General features: G+C 35.1%; 2 protein-coding genes across 2 annotated transcripts in view; both read right to left on the bottom strand.

Annotated features, from left to right (window-relative positions):
- The window catches only part of DNAH9 (dynein axonemal heavy chain 9), a 546,775-nt gene that overhangs the window by 271,212 nt on the left and 250,586 nt on the right, over positions 1 to 24,977 (bottom strand). Inside the window, exon 29 of the mRNA XM_074225133.1 lies at positions 4,904 to 4,917. Within this exon, the coding sequence (XP_074081234.1) occupies positions 4,904 to 4,917 (14 nt within the window). The remainder of the gene's footprint in view (positions 1 to 4,903; positions 4,918 to 24,977) is intronic.
- LOC141510872 (dynein axonemal heavy chain 9-like) overlaps positions 19,344 to 24,977 on the bottom strand; it is a 46,522-nt gene continuing 40,888 nt past the window's right edge. Inside the window, 1 exon segment of the mRNA XM_074220293.1 lies at positions 19,344 to 19,429. The gene's annotated coding sequence lies outside the window, so the exon portion shown is untranslated.

The raw sequence follows: 24,977 nt of genomic DNA, 5'->3' as shown, positions 1-24,977 counted from the left end.
GATGTAGTCAAAACAGTCCTTATTTGATATTTTATAATTCTTAATACTTCCATTAAAAAATGAGAGAAAGATCATTTCAATGAATTGTGTTAAACTATATAAAAGCATCAAACAAACAAATTTTTAAAAAAATATCAAAATAGAAATTCTCAGATTCAATGAAGTAATTAGCAAAACTAAAAGTAAAATATTTTTAGAAACTTTTGAATTAGTAAGCTATGAACTTTTGGGGGAAGAAAAATTAACTAATATACTTTTTAAATAGAAGAAATAAAATAAAAATGAAAAGAGGATAATTTAACAGAAATGAAGGAGAAATAAAGAAATTTAAAACCACTTTGTTGAACCAATCAATAAATTTAACAACTTATATGGAAAATATAATTTTCCCAGATCAAGAGAAGAGATAAATTATTTACATTATCCAATATCAGAAAAATAAACCTTGATCAAATAGATTTATAAGAGAACTCTATTAAACTTTCAAATATCAGTTAATTATATAAATTGTTTAAAAATTAGGAAAAAAGAAGGTAACCTATTAAATTTGTCCTTTGGTATAAACATGGCATTGACATAATGAAAAAATGAAATTCATGAAGACCATGTTAGAATTAACAGCAGCAACAGAGCAGTTTATCACATTTGTGCTAACAGTCTATTGCTCTCCACTGTTCTTCTTCCTGGGCCACTGTAATTTGAGTTGGATGCTAGACTGCCCATACCCTTTTCCAAACAGGCAGGCATTCCCATATAGCTCCCACCCCTAGTTTACTATACAGCACAATCTTCCCTCCTTGGTTTGTGTTGTTCATGAGTAATGTATAATAAAAATATTCCATGATGGTTTGCTTCATTTTTATCTCATTCTCCTAAAATTTTACCTTTTCATGTTTTCTAATGTATATAATACTTTAGTAGACCAAACATATATCCATTAAATACCTAGAATGTATAAAGCCTGTATAAAAAGCATGTATAAAAGCAAAAAGGAAACGGCTTCTGCCAATAAAATGAGATATTCTTTCTAGGGAGATAGCATAGGCATAGAATTTGTATTTAAAATGTTTAAAAAATAAATACAATGAAATGTTGAATGGAGGGAACTAGTAGCTGGAGGAATAAGGAAAATCTTCATGGAGTAGGTAGCTCCTAGGCTGGGTTCTGAAGGAAATAAGCAATTCTGAAAGGCTGAGTTGAGGAGGAAGAACATTCCAGATCTGGAGGACCACGTGTACAAAAATATAGAAGTGAGAGGTAGATGGGTTGCAGGCAAGGAACAAACAGCAAGTAAGCCAGTTTAGCTGTACTGGTTAGACCAATCTAATCAAAGTGGTGAGATGATGCAACAGGTAGAGTGGTTGGGAGTTAGGCCTAGAGTCAGGGAGACCTGAATTCAAATCTTATCTTAGACCAGCTGTGTGATCTTGGGCAAGTCATTTAATTTCTGTCTACTTCACTTTCCTCATTTGCAAAATAATAACACCCACCTTACAGGATTATTGTGAGGATCAGATAATGAGCTTATCATAATAAGCACTTTATTATAATATAATAGATACTTTATAATAACTATTTGTAAAATGCTTAGCCCAGTGCCTGACTAATAATAATTATCACCATTCCTTCCCCATTTTAAAATAATAATCAACAGCAACATGGAGGTGATGATCAACCTTAATGGACTTGCTCATTCCATCAGTGCAACAATCAGGCACAATTTTGGGATATCTGTGATGGAGAATACCATCTCTATCCAGAGAAAGAATTGTGGAGTTTGAACAAAGACCAAAGACTATTACCTTTAATTAAAAAAAAGTTATCTTATTATGTAATTGTGCTATCTCTTATATTTTTTTCCTTAAGGATATGATTTCTCTCATTACATTCAACTTAGTTCAATGCATACCATGGAAACAATGTAAAGATTAACAGACTGTTAGTTCTGTGGGGGTTCTGGGAAGGGAAGCAAGATTGGGGGAAAAATTGTAAATTTCAAAATAAATAAAAAGATTTATGGGATTAAAAACCCATGACTGGAATATAGGCAATGCAAAAGTATATTCTCTTCAAAAGAAAGATACACTTAACAAATAGGAGGGTAAGCATTGTGTTTTAAAAGGGTATGGAATCCTATGACTGTCACAGTCACAAATGATGTGACAAATATGGAAGACTTACCTGCTTGGAAAGGAGCTCTTTGCAAAGCTGGTAAAGGGTAATGAATTTTTTGGCCAATAGTCGTGCCTCAATGAATCCTTCAGCAACCAGCATGATTTCACAAATCAACTCAAAATCTGGTACAACCATAGCACATGGCCTAGGCACAGACAGGAGGAAATGAGATAGTTTTAGAGTTTAAGCAAGACAAAATGTCTGGGAGGGGTTGAGGTTAGGATATAAAGAAAAATTCTGTGCTAAAGCAGGGGTCAGCAACTGGATTTGGTTATTGAGTGAAGGGATCTCTCTCTGAGATCCACCTTTCTTCTGAGAATAGTTCTCTGAGAAAATTGAAGATTGTTTCCATATACTTCTTAAATACCAATCTTTTAAATTAAAAAAAAAAGTTCATCTATATGCACATATATATTTTAAGTTACAAAATTTTCTTCTTCCCACCCTCACCCCCTCTTAGCAGGTAACTGTCAGGTTAGCATTATACATATATTATATATTTTTGCAAGACAATGGGGTTAAGTGGCTTGCCCAAGGCCACCCAGCTAGGTAATTATTAAGTGTCTGAGGCTGGATTTGAACTCAGGTACTCCTGACTCCAGTGCCACTGTGCCACCTAGCAGCCCCATATACACACATATTTTTGATAAACATGTTTATAGATTAGTCATTTTCAGTATGAAGAATTAGGATTAAGGGAAAGAGATGCATAAGAGATAATTTTTATAAAGTGTTCACCAGATTTTGAAGGGTTGTTTTTGTTTTGTTTTTCTTCCTCTGGATGGGCATAACATAGGTGGTGTAAAATAGTTGTCCTAGCCTCTGAACTATTGACTGGAGCTGCTTCCATCAAGGTTGATCATCTCACAATGTTGTTAATGTATACATTGTTCTCTTGGTTTTGCTCCCTTCACCCAGCATTAGATCCTGCGACTTATTTCATGCTTCTCTAGAGTCCAATCATTTATGGTTTCTCATAGAACAATAAAATTCCATAATATTTGTGTACCATAACTTGTTTGACCATTCCCCAATTGATGGACATTTCCTCAATTTCTAATTCTTTGCCACTGCAAAAAGAGCTGCTATGAGTATTTTGGAACATATGGAACTTTTCCCATTTTTTACTATTTCTTCTGGATATGAGTCTAGAATTGGAATTGCTGGGTCAAAGGGAATGAACATTTTTATTGCTCTTTGGGCATAGTTACACATTGCTCTACATTATCTACCAATCTTAATTGACTAGACCAATTTATTATTCTGAATTCTGATCAATTATTCTGAATTCCTTATTCATGGTGCTACAATCTGACTGATATTCAAAACTATTTCTTTTTTTTTTTGACTTTTATACAAAGGAAAATGACAAGAAATATAGTCAGCCTCATCCCCAACTAACTCCACAAAAATACTCAAGGTCTTTTCTTTCTGTATACAAAGAATTTGAAAGTCTAATTGAAGCTGGTTTTGATTCCTATAATGGACTATGGAAACCAGACTATGTCTGGTTCTATATATAACAAAGCTTTTACATAGTGAAATTATGGATTATTGAATAGTATCCCTCTCATCACTTATCATCTTTGGAAGTCCATGCTCTCTGTACACCATCTCTAATCCATCACAGATATTATATTATGCACAGAAAGTGTCATTTATACCTTTCTAGATAAAGTTCTTGATGGTGATTAATAAATTGAAGAGTAATTTTTTTCTGTAGGTCATGAGAAACAGATCAGTACATGCTATTATTTTAGACTGCCTTCACAAAGATGACTTTGGATGTCAGGTTGGGAAGTGGAGATACATACCAAGTATCTATCCATGAATCCTCCCTCTAATCTAGATCATGAACATTTGAAATGCCAGTGAATCAAAAATTTAACTTTTCTCTCCTTTCACAATCCAATTTTACACCAAGGACATGTTCAAGAGCTATGGCTCCACAATTGACCATGTCAGAATATGCTATTTATGGCTGCTCATAAATAAATTGCTAGGCACTACTGACCTAATCCAATCCCCTTATTTTACAGATGAAACAGAGCTAAAAATGTGAGATGATATTCAAAGTCATACAAATAGTTAATGGCAGAACAGGAACTAGAAACTAGATATTCTGATTCCCAGTATAATGAATTTTTTTTAATACTAGCATGACTATTTTAATACTAACATGACTATTATAGAGAAATAAGGGCAGCTAGTTGGCACAGTGGATAGAGCACTGGCTTTGGAATCTGGAAGATGAATTCAAATCCTGCCTCAGACACTTGATACTTACTAGCCATGTGACCTTGGGTAAGTCACTTAACTCTGATTGCCTTGTATCCAGCTCCATCTCTACTTGTCCTGATTCATATCTGGCCACTGGACCCATTAGTTCTGGAGGAGAAAGTTAGGCTGTCAACTTAACACAGCACCCTCTCACTCAAATCCAAATCATGTGCTTGTCACAGCATCACTTCTCTGATGTCATAGTCTTCTTTGAGAATGAAGGACAAACATCATCATTCTCATAGAGAAATAGTATATAGTACTAGAGAAAGACCTGACTTCAGAGCCAGAAAGACTTAACATAATGATTATGTTACTCTGAACAACTCATCAAATCTAATGTTTTAGGCAAGTCCTTACCATATTCTTCCCCCCCACCCCTCATAAGATCTAACAGGAAAATAGACCTTAGAATGATTTTTAAGGTTGCTCATAATATAAGCCCTACCCATAAAATAAGCCCTAGTTAAGATTGTCAGCCAGATGGATGCATTTAGTATGTTCATTGCAACACATAAAGGACATATTGTCTTATAAAATAATAATATTGATATATAATTAAACATAAATAATATTATTGTCATTAATAATTAAAATAAATGATAATATAAATTATAACTAAGTATTTGTAAATGCCCAAGCAAACACCTTTGGACAAGAGGTAAATGCCTTTGTAAACAGGTGAACTCAAAACTCATTGCCAAGTGACCAATAGGAGTACCAATTTAAGCACGAATAATGTGTGCACTTGATAACATCTGGATGGAAAGAAAGTCCTATCTTTAGTGTGTTTTAGGCATTTATGTTCTTGAAACCAAAAAAATTCTGGTGCACACAACCTGTGAGAAGTGGGTTGATTTAATGTTGCTACTTATTTTGCAAGATAGCCAAAGAAGTTAGTCTGGGATTCGGGGAACACTCATCATACTAAAGACATGAAGAACTTTCTTGCAGAGAGAAGAATAGATCAAACAATGACTGCCTAAGTCCAGATGCTTGATATTGCAATAAACAAGCCATTCAAGGACCATATTTGCACAAGGAAATCAATAACTACGTTGAAAATGCAGAAGTCATTGACTGTTTACCTCAAGTTGAAGTCAATTAGTCCCTCTCTGAAGTGCCAACTGAAGAAGGGGTTTTGAATGCCATTAGGCTCCTTTCAAGTGGCAAAGCACCTGGTGCTGATTCTATTCCAGCTGAGATCTACAAGGTGGGAGGTCCATTGCTCATCTAAAATCTGACTGAATCTGACAGGTTATATGGCATGAAGAGGTTACCCTTCAAGAATTCAAGGATGCCTCTATTGTCCATATCTATAAAGGTAAGGGAATAGATTGACCAGTGACAATCACAGGGGCATTTCTCTTTTTAGTTATTGCTGGTAAGATCCTTGCCAGAAGATTTCTCAATATGCTGCTCCTTTTCCTGGAAGCTGATCACCTCCCTGAAAGCCAGTGTGACTTCAGAAAGGGTAGGGTGTTTGATAGGGTGTTTGCTGCCTAACAGCTCCAGGAAAATTACTAGGAACAGAACAGAGGTCTGTATACAACATATGTAGAATTGACCAAAGCCTTTGATATCATCAGTCATGAGAGTTTATGGAGAGTGCTATGTTAAAAAGTGGGAGAATGTGATATTGCACCTGCACTTTATATTTAATTCATAGGAGTTAAGATATAAGTATAAATAACTATAAAATTGTGTAGAATGCAACAATGCAATAAAAGATTCAGAAAGTGTTATGATCTTTAAAAAGAATAAAAGATTTCTTCTTCCTGCAACAATCTGAGAAGACGTCATGAAGCAGGTTTTTGAAGGATTATCAAGAATTGAACCTGTGGAGAAAGAACGTTCTAGACAATCATGATCAACATGAACAATGATGTGGAGATGAGAAAATGGACTGTATTTAGAAAAATAGATTATACAAATTGTACAATATAATTAGAATTGCTAAAGCAGGGGTGGCTAGGTGGCGTAGTGGATAAAGCACCGGCCTTGGAGTCAGGAGTACCTGGGTTCAAATCTGGTCTCAGACACTTAATAATTACCTAGCTGTGTGGCCTTGGGCAAGCCACTTAACCCCATTTGCCTTGCAAAAACCTAAAAAAAAAAAGAACTACTAAAGCAGAATGGGAGGAAATAAGGCTGAACAGGCAGATGATTTTACATATTAGGATAAGGAATGAAGGATGTGAGGCAATTGAGAAACAATCAAACATTTTAGGACAAAAATCATAATGGTGTATCATACATGCTTCTCTTCAAAGATAGCAAGAACTTTGATTCACTATAAAATATAATTATGCCCTCAAAAATTATGAATTGTACCTGAAGAGAGCCTTGAGGTTCTCTGGAAGCTCAGTACGGCCAGCATAGCCTGGGTTCATAGTGATGAAGATTCCCACTGAGGGATTCAACTTAATCTCCTCCCCAAGGAAGTTGAAATACACCTTCTTATCCCTGATTGCATCTTGGATACTTTTCACCTGGTGAAAAAAATCAACACTTTATAATCAATGAATTGGCATGAATCAGATACCATTCTGTCAGAAGAAGTTGGCTTTTCCTGTCAACAGAATGATTAGTTCTTCTCAGACTTCAGAAACTGATTGGCTCAGAATCCTGGATTCCTAACACCTTCAGTACAAACAAACATATATACATGCATATACATGTTTATACATACATGCATATATACATATATATTATATAGTATGAATTGTAGCATGATATGGTAAAAACAATTCTAGATTTAGAGGATTTAAATTCAATGCTGTCATTTATTACCTAGATGACATTGGGCAGGTTACTTAATCTCTCTGCAACCTATTCCATTTGGGTAGACCTTATCTACTTCTTTCTGGATCATGGGTTAATTCTATATAGCTATCATGCAACTTCTCTCTCCTCTCTCCTTTCTTCCCTCCCTTCCTCCCTCCCTCCCTCCCTCCCTCCCTTCCTTCCTTCCTTCCTTCCTTCCTTCCTTCCTTCCTTCCTTCCTTCCTTCCTTCCTTCCTTCCTTCCTTCCTTCCTTCCTTCCTCTCTTTCCTAAAAAAATACCAGTCACTCAAAAGAATGATTTTAATAGTAATTTACAGAAACCCTATTTTTCTGACCTGAGCCAGCACTCACATACATATACCCCCCCCCACAGCCTGAGGAATTATTCTGCTCCCACGAACATATTAATGTCAGTTTTGATGTGGGCAACCAATCAGTTTTAATTCTAAACCGTAATTTAGAATTCATAAACTCAGGCAATCCACCAGCCTCCCCAGTATGGGGGAATGCAGGTACATGTCTCCAGACAGGCAGCCAGTCATTTCCTTCCTTTTTATTTAGACTCCCAACTATAAAATATGTATAGCAATTGCCTTGCTAGGAAGCATATTTAATTAAAGTTTACAAATTGTTTTGAGTCTGAGAGCTGAGGCAAGTGTCAACTACCCTTTTGGATATGCATCCTGACTCAGCATTTCCTTCTGCTACAAAGGATCTGCAAAACAAAGTAGTCAGCAAAAATGTACCTGTTGTGAGGAGTAAAGACATCTATATTTCTGCATAAAATTCTTCAGGAGAGCTTTATGAAGAGTCCGAGCAAGTTTGAAAGTATAATTAACTCATAAATATTAGAACTTTATAGAGGTGATTACAGATACACAAAACAATAGATTATTTGCCTAAGTTTTCTACATTGCCCCAGGAGTCTTGGAGTCCAAAGACTAAAATGATTTAATTGCATGCAAGCTAGGGAGCTGGGAGAAAATGCCAAGTTCTATGAGTGCCTTCTTAAGAGCTAATGGACAAATTTTTAGGTAAAGGGAAGGACACTATCAGGTACATTTTGGTAGTTAAGGATTAAAGATACTCCCTTTACTGCTTGGAGAGTATAATTTTTAAAAATTTCAAGACATTTGGGAAAGGGACAGAAGCATATTTTTAATTGATATTTTATTTTTGTAGTCACATGTTATGAAAGTTTTTCATTTGAATGCATTTGAATATTTTTAAACTACGTGATTTCCTTTCACCCTCCCTTCCACACCTCTTCCCTCAGAGGTGAATAATCAGGTGAATATTGTACATACATGTTTATGTTTAAGATATTTACAAGATTATTCATTTGACAGAAGCATTTTTTAAAAATTTGTGGAAATATTTCCATCTCTAGGATGGAGAAGAGGAGAAAAAAGAAATGTATGTTATAACCTTATTATATATTTTTAAATGGCCAAAATATTCATAATAGATTTACAGTTTCATAAAATATCTCTTAGGAGATAGCTAGTTGCACAGTGGATAGAGTGCTGAGCCTGGTGTCAGGAAGACCTGAGTTCAAAGACACTTACTAGCTGTGTGACTCTGAGCAAGTTCCTTAACCCCGGAGTTTGGATTAGAGTGGGGAGAGACTTAAGGTGGGCTGACCTATCAGCAGTCTATTGTAGCACTCAAGGAGTGAAGTGATGAGAGTCTGTGCTAGAGAGATGATACTGTCAGAGGAAAGAAGGACGTGTATTTGAGACATGCTATCATTTTGAGACATGCATCCATTGTGTCCCACTCTTTGTGGCCCCCTTTGAGTTTTTCTTGGCAAAAATACTGGGGTACTTTACCATTTCTTTCTCCAGGTCATTTTAAGAGATGAGAAAACTAAAGTAAACAGGATTAAAAGACTTGCCCAGAGTCACACATAGAATAAGTGTCTGAGATTGATTTTGAACTTAGGTCTTCTTGATTCAAGGCCCAGTGCTTTATACACTGCGCCACCTAGTTTCCAATTGGCTTTTTATTTTCCAGTTAAAATCCTATCTTTTCCAGGAAGCCTTCACCAACACCCCAATTCTAGTGCTTTTTCTCTGCTTTTTCCCTGTTTTTCCTATATGTATCTTTGTATATATTTATCTACATGTTGTCTCCTCCTTTAGACTATGTTACTTGAGAGTAGGTACAATTTTTTTTTATCTCCATGATTTAATAATAAAGGGCCTGGCACAGAGTAAGAACTTAATAAATGTTTTTTGATTGACTGGTTAATTTTCTTCCCTATATCTCCCCCTCCTCCGAGAGTTCCTATATCTGATCTTTGACACTTTGTTACTTTCTCATGCCTCAAATCCAACCCTTATGTGTTATACTTTTTATTTATTATACTTCTAAAAGATAACCATTATATCTTTCCTCTTTGCTCCACTACTGCTGTCATCCTAGTCCAGGCCCTTGTTAACTTTATCTTGGTCTATTAAGATAATCTGCTAACTGGTTACCCTGTCTTTAGGTTCTTTACTTTTGGAGGCTTCCCATTATCTATAGGTACAAGACTAAATACTTAGGCTCTCATTCACAATCTTGTATCAATCTACTTTTTTAGCATTATTTCATATTACTTTCCTTTCTGTATTCCTCTTTTCTAACAAAACATGAGATTCTCAATCTATGTTTCCTGGAAATATATTATCTTTTAGAATACTTTGATTGAAAACTCAGTTCAGATCTCTAGCTTCTCTATAAAAGCCTTCTCATATCTCCCAGATGGCATGAATTCTTTTTCTCCTCAAATTTTCTTACAGCATTTTTTCTAGACCTTTCATTTGTTTATAACATATTTTAAAGGGGGAAAGTGAAGAAAAGAAAAAGAGAAGATCAAGAAAAAAAGAAGACAAAGTTGACTTAAAGAACATTTAGCAATTGATAAAGTTTTTAAACAAATATTTGAGGCTGATGTACAGAATGAATCACTAAATTAAATTTTCTTCTTTGATGGCTATATTATTTTAAGTGAAAATGACTCAGATACTGTTCTGTACTCAATAGAATATTTGTAAAAGTTAAGTACTTAGCTTTGCTACCCATACTAAAATATCACAATATTAGGAGATTCCAAGATGAACTTTTGTTTCTTTAAAAAAATGGAAAAGATTCTCCAATACGTTACATACATTGGATTGTGAAGTTTCAAGTAGTTCATATAATCAAGTTTATATTCAGAATTGATACAAGGAGGCAAAATTCCAAAAGATGTAGAAAGATTATCACATTTTTCTACCAGTGATTATCTTTCCACTTGGATTTCCTGGAATAGTGTTGGGTAATCCACTTATAACATGCTAGAACTCAGGTAAAATCAGGGGAAAATGTCCAATAGGTTGCTGAGAAGATATGATAGGCCAAGACAAAATAATTCAGGCCTGAATACAATTTCTGGCAGGAGTCAAACTATTCCTGACTCGTGTTTCTCTCTGATTCCTGCTTTTTCAGACCAATTTCTTCAATACCAATTCTTTGTTTCCTTCAACATTCTGATCAAGCATCACATTCTGCTTGACTTACCTTATTCCACAATGACTTTTTCCATCTTCAAATTTCTGTAACTATTAAAAGTCTTTCAGGAAATTTCTGTATCCCATATTTTGTTGGCTATTACCTTTCCCTGTTTCATTTTTTTTCATGCATCCCTGATCTTTCAAGTGACTATAAGGTAGTATGCTTAGCAGAAAGAGATGGGTTTGGAATTAGGAGTCCTGGGTTCATATTTTGACAACAAATTTATTAGCTGTGCTATGTTGAGCCATATCTCTGAGTTTTGGTTTCATTCTCTGTAAAATTACCTGCCTTATAGGGTTGCTTAAGCACAAAGTGCTATATAAATATGAGTTGTTATTATAATCTTTTAAGTGTCAAAGTATATCTGAGTTATTGCAAGAAAAGTGCTTTATACAAGACAAATAACTATATAAATGTAAGTTATAATTATTTTTTATTATTTTTATCAGAGGAGATGATAAAAGTCTTCTACTTTTACATTCCACACAATGCCTTGGACAATTTCTGATATACCAAATATTAGTAAAATGTATTTATTTTAATTGGAGTCAGGTAAGAATGAATGTCCAGTGCTTAGCTAGACACAGAGATAAAATCTTTTTGGCAACTGGCATTGTCACAAGTTGGGTATTCTTCAAGGAAAGGAAAGAAATTGGGAAATAAAAAGAAAGGAAGGAGAGAGTTGAGGAGGGTTTACAAGATATAAAAGAATATGAGTCCATTACCTCCTCTTCCTGTTCTCTCATTCTCCTGGACACTGAAACCTAGATTCTGATCTCACTCAACAAAAATGCTTTCCAAATTTAGCAGTGGCCTCTTATTTGCAAAATATGATATTTTGTTTTTCTCAGTCATCATCTTTTTGACCTCTGCACCACTTGCAATTGTTTACAATTCACTTCCCCTAGATATTCTCTTCTTTCTGGGTTTTTCCGGGGACATTGATCTCCCTGCTTCTCTTCCTATCTGGTTGCCTTTTCTTATTCTCTTATGCTGAATCATCATTCACATTCCACTCTCTAGGTGTAACACAGAGGTCTGTCCTGAATCCTCTGCCCCCCTGTACTTTGGCTTTTTCTATCTCATTAGTTTCCATGGGGTCAAGCATCATTTTTATGCAAATGACTCCTAATCTCCTAATATCCAGCCCTAGGCCCTCTCCTAAACTATGTATCACCAATTACCCTTTTGACATTTCCAGCTGGAAGCCCTGTTTTGCTCAGAAAACTAACTGTGACTCTGGGATAAAAAGCAAACTCTTTTTTTTCTGTCCTTTTTTTCCTATTACGTCTTTAAAAATTTTACTACAAAATATTTCCCTTCACAAATGCTATGTTCCAGGTAATCTAACACAATACTTTCTATTTCTCATGAACAGCATTCTATGTGGTATAGTGAATAGAGAAATGGGTATAGAATCAGAATGTCCTGAGTTTAAATCTTGCCTTTCACTTGCTAGTTGTGTGACTTTGAACAAATCATTTACTCTCTCTCTGTCTCAGTTTCCTCATCTGTAAAATGAAGATAATATCTACCTCCTAAGGGTCGTTGTGAAGATAAAAATGACAATAAATGTAAAATAATTTTACAACACTATAAAACACTATAAAATACTGGTTATTATTATTATTATTATTATTATTATTATTATTATTATTCTCTATATCTTTGCATGAGTTATCTCCATCTTTTAGAGTCCTTTGTTTTCTTCAAAGCTCAGTCAGAGTTTAATAGTATATGCACTTGAGCCTTGAGGTCAACATTAGAACTTGTAAGCTCAAAAAACTCTTAGGCTAAATGGAATATGTATTTATAAAGAAGCTTAGGCTACCAGAGGTTGTTCCATTTCCTACATGAATTGTTACTACTTCCCTCTATAATCCTGTTTTGCATTTATTTTGCACATATGTTGTATTTACTTATATATGCACTAATTTCCTCCAATAGTATGCTCATTGACTGCAAAGGTTGTATCATTTTGCCTTTATATTCACAGTGACTTGCATATAGTAAGAAATTAATAAATGCTTTTTATTGAATATAGAAATGAGGGGGTTAATTTATTGGAGTATATTTTCAACAGGGAAAAGAGAAATACTATAGATGGGAGATTATTCATATTGGAAATTGAAAAATACTACCAATGCAAATATTTAACAGTGTTGGAATTTGCAAGTCTCCCTTGTCCTTTACATAAAGACCATGCAACAAATAATAGCATGTGTGGCTGAAAATAAATTGCTCATTAAAAGATTTTTGAGGCCTCCATCTTTTTATAATCTGAGCATCCTAACTTTCAACCAAACTACAAGGATATGGTAGATTTAACCAATTGCAGAACTGTTCAGCTTTCAAGAGTGAATTTTGTGCTCTAGAGTACTCCATTGTCAAAACTCCTATATCAGCACCATCACATTTACTTTCATTCTATGTATTGTTCTTGGAGATGTTTAACTTTGTTGTGTTATAGGGTCTCCAAGATATCCACTGGTAACATTTGAACTGTAGACAATGTGCTAGGGTTGTTGAAAGAATGACACTGGGATAGGCCTTTAAAAAGGATATGCCTTACTTTAATACTTCATCATAATACTAATAGCTGACATTTAGATACCATGTTATAAGCATTTGGTGTATATTATTAGAGAGGCAGCATAGTGTGATGGATAGAGCATTGGGCTTAGAGCCAGGAGATCCAAATTTAAATTCTACTTTAGACCCTTATGTACATCTATGATTATAAGCAAGCTACGTAATACTAAAAATACCCCTTTCATCATCTTTAAAATAGGGATCATAATAATAATAGTACTTATAATACTATTACTAATAATAACTTGGATTTATATAATACTTCAAGGATTACAATGTGTTATATAAATATATTTCATTTTATCCTCACAACAGTTTAGGGAGGATGGATACTATTAATGTACTCATTTTACAAATGAGGAAATGAAAGTATATAGAAGTTAAGTGATTTTCCCAGAATCACACAGCTGGATTTGAACTCAGTTCTTCCTGATGTCATTTAAAACTCTGCCCCACCTTGCTGTCACTTATACTATCTGCCTCCTAGGAAATATATTTTAAAAAGCACATTAAAAATATTAAAGTTATATATAACTATGAATTATTTGTCAGTATTATTTCTTTTCATCTTCATAACAGATCTGTAAACTAGATAATTGAGTATTATTGTATCCCTTTTATAAATCAGAAATCTGAGGTTTAATAAGTCACCTTATAATTTGTCTAAGGTCATATGGTTGTTAAGTGACAGAAATGGATTTGTTTCTTGATGTTAAGCCCATACATTTTCCATTGTACCCCACTGCCTCTCATTAAGATTACAGAAATTCAGCTAATTTCTTCTCTCTTGTATTTCTTTTTATTGACTTTTTTTTGGTAAGACCTAAGGGTTAAGTGACTAGCCCAAGATCACACAGGCAATAAGCATCTGAGGTTGAATTTGAACTCAGGTCCTCCAGACTCCAGGGCCAGTGCTCTATCCACTGTGCCACCTAGCTGCCCCTAGTTAGTTTATTAATGGCTTATTCTAATGTCACCTCTATTCTTATTCTATTGACTTTCCTGATCACTACCTTTTATCCCAGACATTAAAGATCCTTGCTCTAAATTACTCATAGGACACATTTCAGAATTATTTATCATAAATTACTTTGTATTCTAGGGTGGTGTGTGTGTGTGTGTGTGTGTGTGTGTGTCCTTTTATAGATTATGAACTCCTATGAAGGCAGTGACTGCATCTGTGCTGAATTTTGTATCTCCCCTATAGATTCAATGTCTGTCCTCTACATATAATAGATGCTTTATAAATGTTTGTTGAGCAGAAAGAAAATCACAATATTCATAATGTCTGTGATAGCATAAAGAAAAAGGTCATAGAAAAAACAATAATTGTCCCATAGAACTTTTGAGGTAAAAAAACCCATCAATATAACATTTTAAAAGGACATGTCTGTTGAAATTAAATTATTTTTATAATTAATTGGGTAAGGGCTATAATCTACTAGATTGGGAGCTCCTTGAGGACAAGGACTATGATTTAGTTAATCTTTGTAACTCCTTTACCCCCTAAGCATAATCTTTTCCCTAGAGAAAGTGCTTAATAAATGATTATTGAAGTTGAAATTAGGAAACATAGGTTTAAATTCTGACTCCAATTCTTATTAGTAGTGTGGCTTTTTCTAGCAGTGTGACTGATGAGAAGTAACCTCTAAGTTACAATTTTCTCACCTCTAACAGGAGAAAAAATTCCTCTATTATGCACCTTATTATCTTATTATGTAGAAAATGGATTTTAAAATGTAAAGTGCTATGTAGGTGTCAAATAAATGAATTATAATAAGGAAGGATGAGGAGACATGACATGTTTCACATACATTCCACCTCTCACTTAAACACCTATCTATCTGTTCCCTTTGCTTCCATTCTCTAACCCTACTTAATCTTTCAAGAAGTTTCCAAAGTACAGGTCTGAGCATATCACTTCCTTTGCTCAAGAAGCTTCAGTGACTCAAAATAATTTCTGTGATAAAATACAGATAATAAAAGTTTGATATTTAAAGCTTTTATTATCTAGAGCCAGCCTATCTTTCAAGAGTTTTATCTCATGACTTTCTTTTGTTCAGTCTCCATTTCATTTAAATAGACCTATTTGCTGTTCATCCTACAAGACATTTCACCTTATTTTTTACTTTACAGAAACTCTTCCTTCATGCCTAGAATGCTCTCCCTACTCACTGCTGCTGCTAACAATTTTCAGCTCACAAGCCATTTCCTTTGGGAAATCTTTCTTTCATGCTCTTAATTTATTAACACTCTTTCCCATGTATTTACTTTTCTTTATACAAGTCATATACTCCTACTAAAATACAAATTCCTTGAAGCCAGGAATTTATTTTTGTTTCATTTCTTTATTTCATTTTTATATCTAACTCCATGGTCCAATATAGTGTTTTGCACATAATAGACACTTAACAAATACTTGTCCAATTGATGAATTGAAGGCTAAATATGGTTGTCAAGATAAAGAGGGAATATGAAACTGAAGTCTGTACTGGGAAAAGGCTAAAGATTTTGACACAAAGAATGAAACTCCCCAGTTTCTGCCCCATACCTGTACAGCCACCACGGAAAGGACCTCCACAGAAATTCTGTTAAATTCATCAAAACAGCCCCAGGCACCAGTTTGAGAAAGACCTTTGTAGATATTGCCGCAAGACTGCAATGCAATATAAAAAATTACCAACCAAATTATTTGATTTAATAAATGGATATCCTCTTACCCATTATCATACAAACTGTTGGTCAAGAACCTGTAATAAAATTTCAAGTGCATTGAATTTTTGATGGTTATAGAATGGCAACACATAAGTCACAGGATCAAACAAAACCTTTTCATCAAATCCCCTTAAAATGTCACCAGTGCAGAGTTATTGTTGGTTCTATAGCTTCAGAAATTTCCAAAAATAAACAAAAGAGGATTCCTCTGTGACTCAGACAAAATTTCTTCCATTTAAGCTCATGTCACAGTCTGAGGAAAAAGTCTGTCTGAATTTTTAAATATATAAATAGATTTTCTTTAGAGAAATTAGGAGGTATAGACAACATGAAGCAGGTATATAAGGTGTGATTAAAAAAAAGGCCAATGTTCAAAAACTTAAGTGAAATAGAGATAAAGGAATAGATAACTATAAACATAAAGTACACTGAAATTAGTGCTCTTTTATGGACCTAAGCTTTCAGAATGATAAAATTGGAGAATTAGTCTAGAAGATAAATGAAGTCCATTCCATATCTAATAGTGTTATGATTTGATTCTAAGTTTTTCCAAATTCTAAGTGAGATCATAGCCTGAAATAGAAAGACCTTTGAGGCCATGTAATCTAAACCCATTATTTAAACTATCTAAACCCAGGGAAGGTAAGCGAAGCCAAGAGCAAGTAGAGGTACATCTCAGGTCCTTTGTCTCTAGAAGAATAGTCCTATAGCATAGGACAAAGGATAGGTGACTACGAGTTATTCTCATGAGCATCTACTGGCTGGTTCAGTAACCAGACAAGAAAAATCTGTGATTAGTGGAAGGGATGTTATTCATTTTTCTCATTATTATAAATCCTTGGATCTGCTAGGTATTGAAAGTATTCTACTGGGCATTCACTGAAATGAACGGGGGATGAGATTCATATATACTATATAGATAAAGCTTAATTTAAGATTTATGTGACCAAATGAGTGATATTGCAATAGTGTTGTAGGGATGCAGAAAGGGGAAGGATAGCTGTGGGATAGAGGAGTCAACCTTAATGGAAAATGTGAGAAACTAAGCTAACCAAAAATAATGAGGGAGATTTAGGTAAGCTGATAGACTGGGGAAGATACTTTGGATGAAAGGAAAAAATGAGCAAAAGCTTGAAATAAAAACTAACATGTTTTTAAAGGAGAGTGAGACCAGGATGTGAGATGTCATATGGAACACCTTGATCAAAAAGTTGGAGAGTTTGACATCCTTCTAAAACAATGGGGAGTCATTGGTTTTGAGTATACCTCAAAGATGAATTTAGTATTCTTTGAAAATGTGTCTAATGAGGTATAGATAATAAATTAGGGTAGGAAGGTATGGAGGTTGGAGAGAGGCAAATCAGCAAAAAATGTTAATAGACAGTGTAACTCTATCTTTCCCATCCCAATACCATTGTTTTAGTTTGGAATTTGAACTCAATCCTCCTAACTTTCCCCCTTTAAATACAACCAACCCACTAACTACCTACCAATCCTCCACTAGACCAATTTAAAAAATGCTGACATCAGTCTCTTTCCTTTTTTTTTTTAATATAACCTATTGCCAAGTTAATCTTACTCAGGATTAATTTTAATCATGCCACTGCCCTTCCTAAAAACTGTTCATGGTTCCCTTGATGAGCATAAACATGAACAAAGGCTTGGAAAGCACATAGATTTTTGTGAAGAGTAAGGATACCAGCTGGGACAGAGCACATCAGATGGTAATTTCCAACAGAGCTATTGACCAGTCCTCACCTTCCCCACCCCACTGCCTTTACTCTGCTTAGAGTATGCTCTCAGTTTCATGCTGTTTTCTGTCAAAATACTTCTCATTCTACATTCTATTTTACCAAAACTATGTAGCCTTTTCTAATGTTATCCCAGTAGGCAAGCCCTCCTGCCTACTACATCCCCACAGCACCCTGTCTCTAGCTTTATTACTTTAGCTTACATTATTACAATATTTGTGTATGTCTTATTCTCTATTAGACTATAAAACTTTTCAAGGGCAGAGACTTACAAAATCTAAAACAATCCTCACATTTAACATCTAATAAATATTGTTGAACAAATTAATGCATAAATTTCTTTTGAAGTCTACCTTATTCCAGACTGGCAATGGAGAAAAGCAAACAATTCTTTTTACTCTGTTAATCAATAAAAGTCACAAGTTAGGACACCATGTAATGGAACAGAGTAGACATTTTTAGTCTAAATTTTCAATTCAAATTATTTTCTTGGGAGACAATGCCAGGAATACCAAAAAGTCTTAACCAAAAGGTCACTGGATAATGCAACCTTCTCCATTGTCTAAAAGGTCAGTCCTTTATAAATGCTACATTTAGAGATTAAGTTCTTCCCATATAACAAAACTGATAGCATAATTTGCTATGGATTTAACTTTGAATAAAATATTTTCTTAAATTCATGGCAGATTATGTATATTAGAAATATGAATCTTTTAAAATTCATTATTTTCCACTTTGACAAAGTTTTCATAATGATATAAATGGAATTTATAGAAAAATAGTCAAAATATATCACCTCCCTCTTTTGCTTTTTTAGTTGAATGATCCAAACCTTTTTCTTGTCCACTGTGATCATCATACTCTGTATGCTGAGTTAAGCTTATATCGGATACCTCATGGAACCAAACAATTTTATACTTTATAGAAGAGTCTCTGATGTGATTATAGCTATAAAGCAATATATCTTCATATTGACCTATTAAAACCAATTAAGAATTAGTTTTTGAGGTTATAAATTCTAGGATAAAGAATCTTGGAGTGTGAGAGAATTTAGAGTTGATACAGTTAAATTCTGTTATAGAGGAGGGAAATTAATGTGAGAGAGGTCATGTAACTTTTCCACAGTTAGTGGGAGACAGAACTAAAATCAAGTGCCCTTATCTTTGGTTCAGTATTCTTTTTTTATCATACTATTCAGTCCTATCAAATAAAAGAAGATAAATAGATTTTTTAAAAGCTTGATAATTTTAAAGGCCTATAAAATAATTTAAAGACCTATAAAAAGGTTCTAAGAAGTAGACATGAAATATATTAGCTCCCTGCACCCAACCAAGGACTATGACTATACTGTGAAGAGAGGAGAATAAACATCTATTTATCTATTTGTGCTTCATTCAGTTTCTTCCGTTAACAGGAAAACAAGATGATGTACCTTGTAGTCCATTTGCTCAGAGCAGTTAAACACATACACCATGATACCCAATGCTCGACCCAGATCTTTGGTAGTCTCAGTTTTGCCAGTGCCTGCAGGTCCTGCTGGAGCCCCACTCATGGTCAGGTGCAGAGACTGTGTAAGGGTGATATAACATCTGACAAGAAACAATGAACCTCAGAGTTAGAATAAATATGAAGGGAAGTAAATGGGGTCAAGGTGGGAAATCAGAGGAGCATTGTTGACAGTGATGTGCCCTGGGAATGCTTTTAATGTCATTAACAAACAGTGAATTTCAGTGATCCTGGAAGTTTTCTTTGTAAACCAAATACCTTTTTTTTGAAGAGTAATTGTTTTTGCTTTATTTTCCCATGCTTTGTTTTAAATAATTGGTAATGGAAGAAAGTTGGTACCAAATCTGATTCTCATTTTTTTTCAAGTCCAAGCTAAAAACTGACTTAGCAGACCAAGAGAACAATATTCTCATGGTATAAATGAAGCTGGTTGATTTTTATTACTTTGAATTCAAGAGCATTTGTGGCAAAAATAACATACTTAAAAAAGAAAGAATATTGTAGTCAGACACCAGACAAAACCTAAGGAGATAAACCTCATTTTTGTACATGTTAGAATCATAGAGTTGGGTGGATGTTGGAAATCATCTTGCATAATCATGCATCAAAGAAGGAATCCCTTGAGATAGTCATCTAGCACATCTAGGGATAGGAAGCTCACTGCTACACAACAAAGCCCATTTTAATGACAATGTTAATTATTAAAAAACTCTTTTCTTATGCAAAATCCTTCATTCCATAGCTGACTCTTGCCCCTTTAAAGGATTATCTCAGAGATAGGTATTAGGCTGGAGGGTATAGGAAAAAGTATAACAAAAAATGATGATACACAGCAATAGGAGAGGGTTATTGCAGCAAATTAAACGTTTTAAGATTTCAAGGCTGATGAGATGATTATGTCTCACCAGATCAAGTTATTGAGTCTATTCAACATATTCTGCAATATATAAACCACAGCCAGAATTGGACAGATATCCCTGCTAGGAAAAGGACTTATCTCCATGAGTCACTTTGTAATGGACCTTATGTTCCTATTAAAATTAGAATTCCTGGTTTTGAAATGATTATCCCTGAGACTATGTGCAGGGAAAAATCAAATATGACAGAAAAGTATCTCCTGACTTGCATTTTGAACAGTACTAAGATGGGTAGCAATTCTAGTCAACTAAGAATTCAGTGTTCATTATAGATTATAGGAAGACTTATGTAAGTGAAAATCATCTGCCTCACAGGCTATGTGAGTCTGGAGTTAAGGTGACTTCGTAAGAATGAAGGCAATTTGTGATACATAAGGAGATGGCCATTTGTCACAAGATTATCATAGCTGAGAGGCTAGATGGCTCAGTGGAATCTAGCCTCAGACACTCGTATGACCTTGGGCAACTCACTTAACCCCATTGCCTTGCATTAAAAAAACAATTATCAGTAGTTGAGAACGTGGGACTTCCACTAAAATGCTTTCCTTGTTTATAAATTTCATTTATGAATTAAATGTCATTTAATTGAACCAATGCTCTTTGCCATAACTATACTTCAATGACTGGTAGTGGGAGCAATTACAGGACAAAGGGCTATAAAAAATGATACAAGCTAAGAAATAAAGATGGAATACTTGAAGATTCAAACTAAGAAGCTGCAGCTCTGCAATAGAGTTCTTTCTGCACCACACTATTATCTCATGAGTGATACAAGAAAGTTACTAATACTAGCCAGGTCATTTGACTCTATAACTGTGATAGCATTATGTAATCACTATTGATGACTTGGGTCAAGAAAGTACATTTGAGATGTAAGAAAGAAATGTTCCTGGCTCCCAGTTAGTAGTGGTAGATATCTATAAGAAATGTAGGACTTGTGCCTGATGTGTTCAAAGGAAAGTATTATGAATTTATTCTGTCAACTGGGGAAAGATCTTGGTAGTTTGTGTAAATATTGACTCTATTTTCTGGAAGAAGATATTAAGAATGTAAGCTACATTCTAGTGGTAACTGATGAGTTCAACTGCTATGCAAAGGCCTATCCAACCAGAGAAATTTCTACCTGCCAGGATCCAGTATGTTCAAAGTTAAGAATGTGGAAAAAAATACTTTAAAAGAACTTGTCTTGACAGTAATTGAGAACCAGAATATCTCTTGTTTGGCCATTGGAACTCTATTGACTATGACTTCAGCTCAGAAAGCTTGAGTTTGTTGTCAAGTTCCTCAATAAGGTGATGAAATTTTACTAAGGAAGTCTGGTGTGCATGAACACATAAGTTAACCTACTGATAGAAAGCCATTCCATATCAAATACTGAAAGACCAGGCAATTTATCAGTCTAGAATATGGTCTTCAAAAATGACTGAAGTTGGACTTCTGGCCAAGATGGCAGAAGAAGACAGGCAATGCATTAAGTGCTCCCTGTATCCCCTCAAAAATAACATTAAAGAAGAGGCAGCTAGGTGGCCCAGTGGATAGAGAACCAGCCCTGGAGTCAGGAGTACCTGAGTTCAAATTCAGCCTCAGACACTTAATAATTACCTAGCTGTGTGGTCTTGGGCAAGCTACTTAACCCATTGCCTTGCAAAAAAAAAAAAGTAACATGAAAAAACCTCCTAACAGAAATTCAATCACCAAAACCCAGAAAAAGAAGCTAGGAGATGAATATCTAACAACAAAGTCTGTCTCAGGGGAATGTGGGGTGAACTGGGAGGGGGTGAGGAGACCAGGGGGTCAGCACAGGGTGGGGTGGGGGTGTGGGGGTAGGGTGTCAAAGGACCTGAGTTAGCCTCAGAGACTTTGTTGAGAGGCAGTTCAAGAATCAACTTTAGCCATGCAGTCTTTGGCCAGGGGGAGAGGAGGTCTGCAGGCCTGAAAATCTTCCAGCTAGGTGCTGGACCAGAGCTCCATAATTTTGAAGCATTCTTCCAGGAACAAATGGTAGCCTCCCTTCTCCCCATCCCCTCAGGCACAGGTGTGGACTAAGGAGTTTGCTCAGCTAAAGGGAGATTGGTTTCTAGCCCATTGTTCAAGGTCAACTCAGACCCTGCTGCTCCTCCTCATTCCCTCCTTACTCCCAGGATAGGGAGAGGGCTTCAATTACTCCAGAGAAAGCAACTGGCCAGTCCTTGGAATTATTAAGCCAAGTGAACAAATTCTCTTAGGAGCTTCAAAAGTAAACTTCTGAGAGTCATCCCCTCCCCCAACACAAGATCCTAGAAAAATGAAGAAAAACCTGCGAAAGGGGGGATCCATGGGGGAAATATTTAGAAGGATCAGATTCTAACCTAGAGAGATCTAGTACTTCTGAGGAGAATATGAATTGGTTTCCAGCCCAGAAAGACTTCCTTGAAGAGATCAGGAAGGAGTTTAAATATCAATTGGAAAAGTTGGGAAAAGAAACTCAAGAGAAAATTAACACAATTGCAAGAGAAAATTAACATCTTGCAACAAGAAAACAAAACATTGGAAAATACAATTGGACAAATACACAGCTATATGCTAAAAGAATCACACACACACACACTGATACACAAAAGAAAAGGACACAAAAGAGGAATACCTTCAAATATATAAAATACCCAAACTGTGAGAAGACCAAACAGAGATTTTTAAATGAACTAAACTCAGAAAAAGAAATAGAACTAACTGGAAAGGATATGAAGAAATTATGAAACAATTCTTGCCCTAAAGGAGCTTTCATTCTGCTGGGGAATACAACATGCACATATACATGTAACAGAACCTGGCTAAAAGGAGATCTATCCTCAAACCTTGTCTAGCATAGTCTTCCTGGAAAAGGCAGAGGAATCTACTTCTGGAAAGGAAGGAGACTACTCTCTAATTTAGAGCTTGCACATGTATTGTGATTGTTTTTGGACTGGAAAATGCTTACAAAAGGCCCTAAATAGCCAAGGCATAGATTGGGTTCTGCCTAGCTGTGATCAAGGGAATGCAAGCTGCCTACCTGGATCCCATGTGGGCCTGAAATGTGGTTTTTGTTCTTTTTTTTTTTTTCCTCTTCATGATTATTCTTTTAAGTAAAGAAATTCTGCAAGTTTATGCAGTAAATGAGGCAAAAATTTTAGAGAATCCACCATGAATATTCAAATGAACTATGTGTGCCTGACCTGTGGTAGAGCATTCTGAGCTCCTATTGGTCTGATCAGTTGCACTTGGACACAGTGAAATTTGATTTTAATGTAATGATGTCATTTTGGTCCTCTTGGAGAGGAAAGGCCAACAATCATTGTAGATGGTCTATAAGCTTCTGAACTAGAAAATCTAGCAGAATGAGAAATCCACAAATATAATTACATAAATTTATGCTTGCATTTGTCAAAAGCTAAACATTGATGAGAAGGCAAGAAGAATACAAAGATTGACCTCCTTGTCCTAGTTCAGGAGCAGTGAGATCAGAACTCTGCTGCATATTGAAGTAGAAATGTGGAAAAAGTACTTTTTAGCCCTTGCTTTAAATGAGATCACTCTTCTCAGGGATTTAGTTGAAAGATAGAAGATGATGATGTTCCCTTTCTCTCCCCTCCATTTGCCATTTGCTCACCCCCCCAACTCCCTATTTAGGGAGGAGATGCTTTGTGATTTCTCTTATTACTATATAAATTAGTAACAAATATTCCTTTGTGGAAACTCATTGATGCTAATTAAACAAAACCATGGTTTTACATTCTTAATATCTTCTTCCAGAAAATAGAGTCAATATTTACACAAACTACCAAGATCTTTCCCCAGTTGACAGAATGAATTCATAATACTTTCCTTTGAACACATTGAAGAAAATACTCTACACTGGGGGGGAGGGGAGCTTGAATTAACAATATTAGAGATTAGTCTTTTTATACCTTATTTCCCAATAAGGACTTCTCAAGGCCTCCTGACTGTTCCCTAAACAAAACACACTACTTTTCTCTGATTGTTCCCCATTCTTGGAATGCTCTTCTTCCTCTGTTCCAACTACTAATTCCCTTGGATTCTTATTAAGTTCTAACCAAAAGCTTAGCCTCTCTAGGAAACCTTTCTCAACCCTTCTTAATTTCACTGTTTTCCCTCTCCTATTTAGTCTGTATTTAGCTTATTTTGTGTAATAATTTATATTGTATATTATTATATATTTATATTTTATATATTTCTATATTACATTATAATATTAATATGTATATTAAATCATAAAATCCTTGGGGTTGGAACTGTTTTTTGCCTCTTTTATATATCCTTGGCACTTAGCATAGTGCCTGGCACATTTTGTTGTAATTCATTTATTTCAGTTGTGACCAACTCTTTGAGGTTTTCTTGGAAAAGATATTGAAATGGAGTTCCATTTTCTTTTTCAGGTCATTTTTCAGATGAGGAAATAGGCAAATAGGGATAAGTTAGTTGCCCAGGGTCACACAGCTAGGAGGTGTCTGAGGTCACATTTGAACTCAGATCTTCTTGACTTCAGGTCTGGTGTTCTATCTACTGGACTATCTAGTTGACCTGTTTATTATTTATTGATTAACTTATAGTTCAACCCTTCAGGAATGCCCCAGAACTCAGAAGAAGAGATGTAGACATGCTCAGGGATTGACTCAGTGAGATCTGGAGTTGGAATAAGAATTCTTAGGGTTTAGAAGAGCTACACAAGTATATGCAA

Source organism: Macrotis lagotis, chromosome 2 (assembly GCF_037893015.1).
Source record: "Macrotis lagotis isolate mMagLag1 chromosome 2, bilby.v1.9.chrom.fasta, whole genome shotgun sequence".
Classification (NCBI taxonomy): Eukaryota; Metazoa; Chordata; class Mammalia; order Peramelemorphia; family Peramelidae; genus Macrotis; species Macrotis lagotis.
Note: the sequence above shows the minus strand (reverse complement) of the source record. Positions and strands in the feature narration are given on the sequence as shown.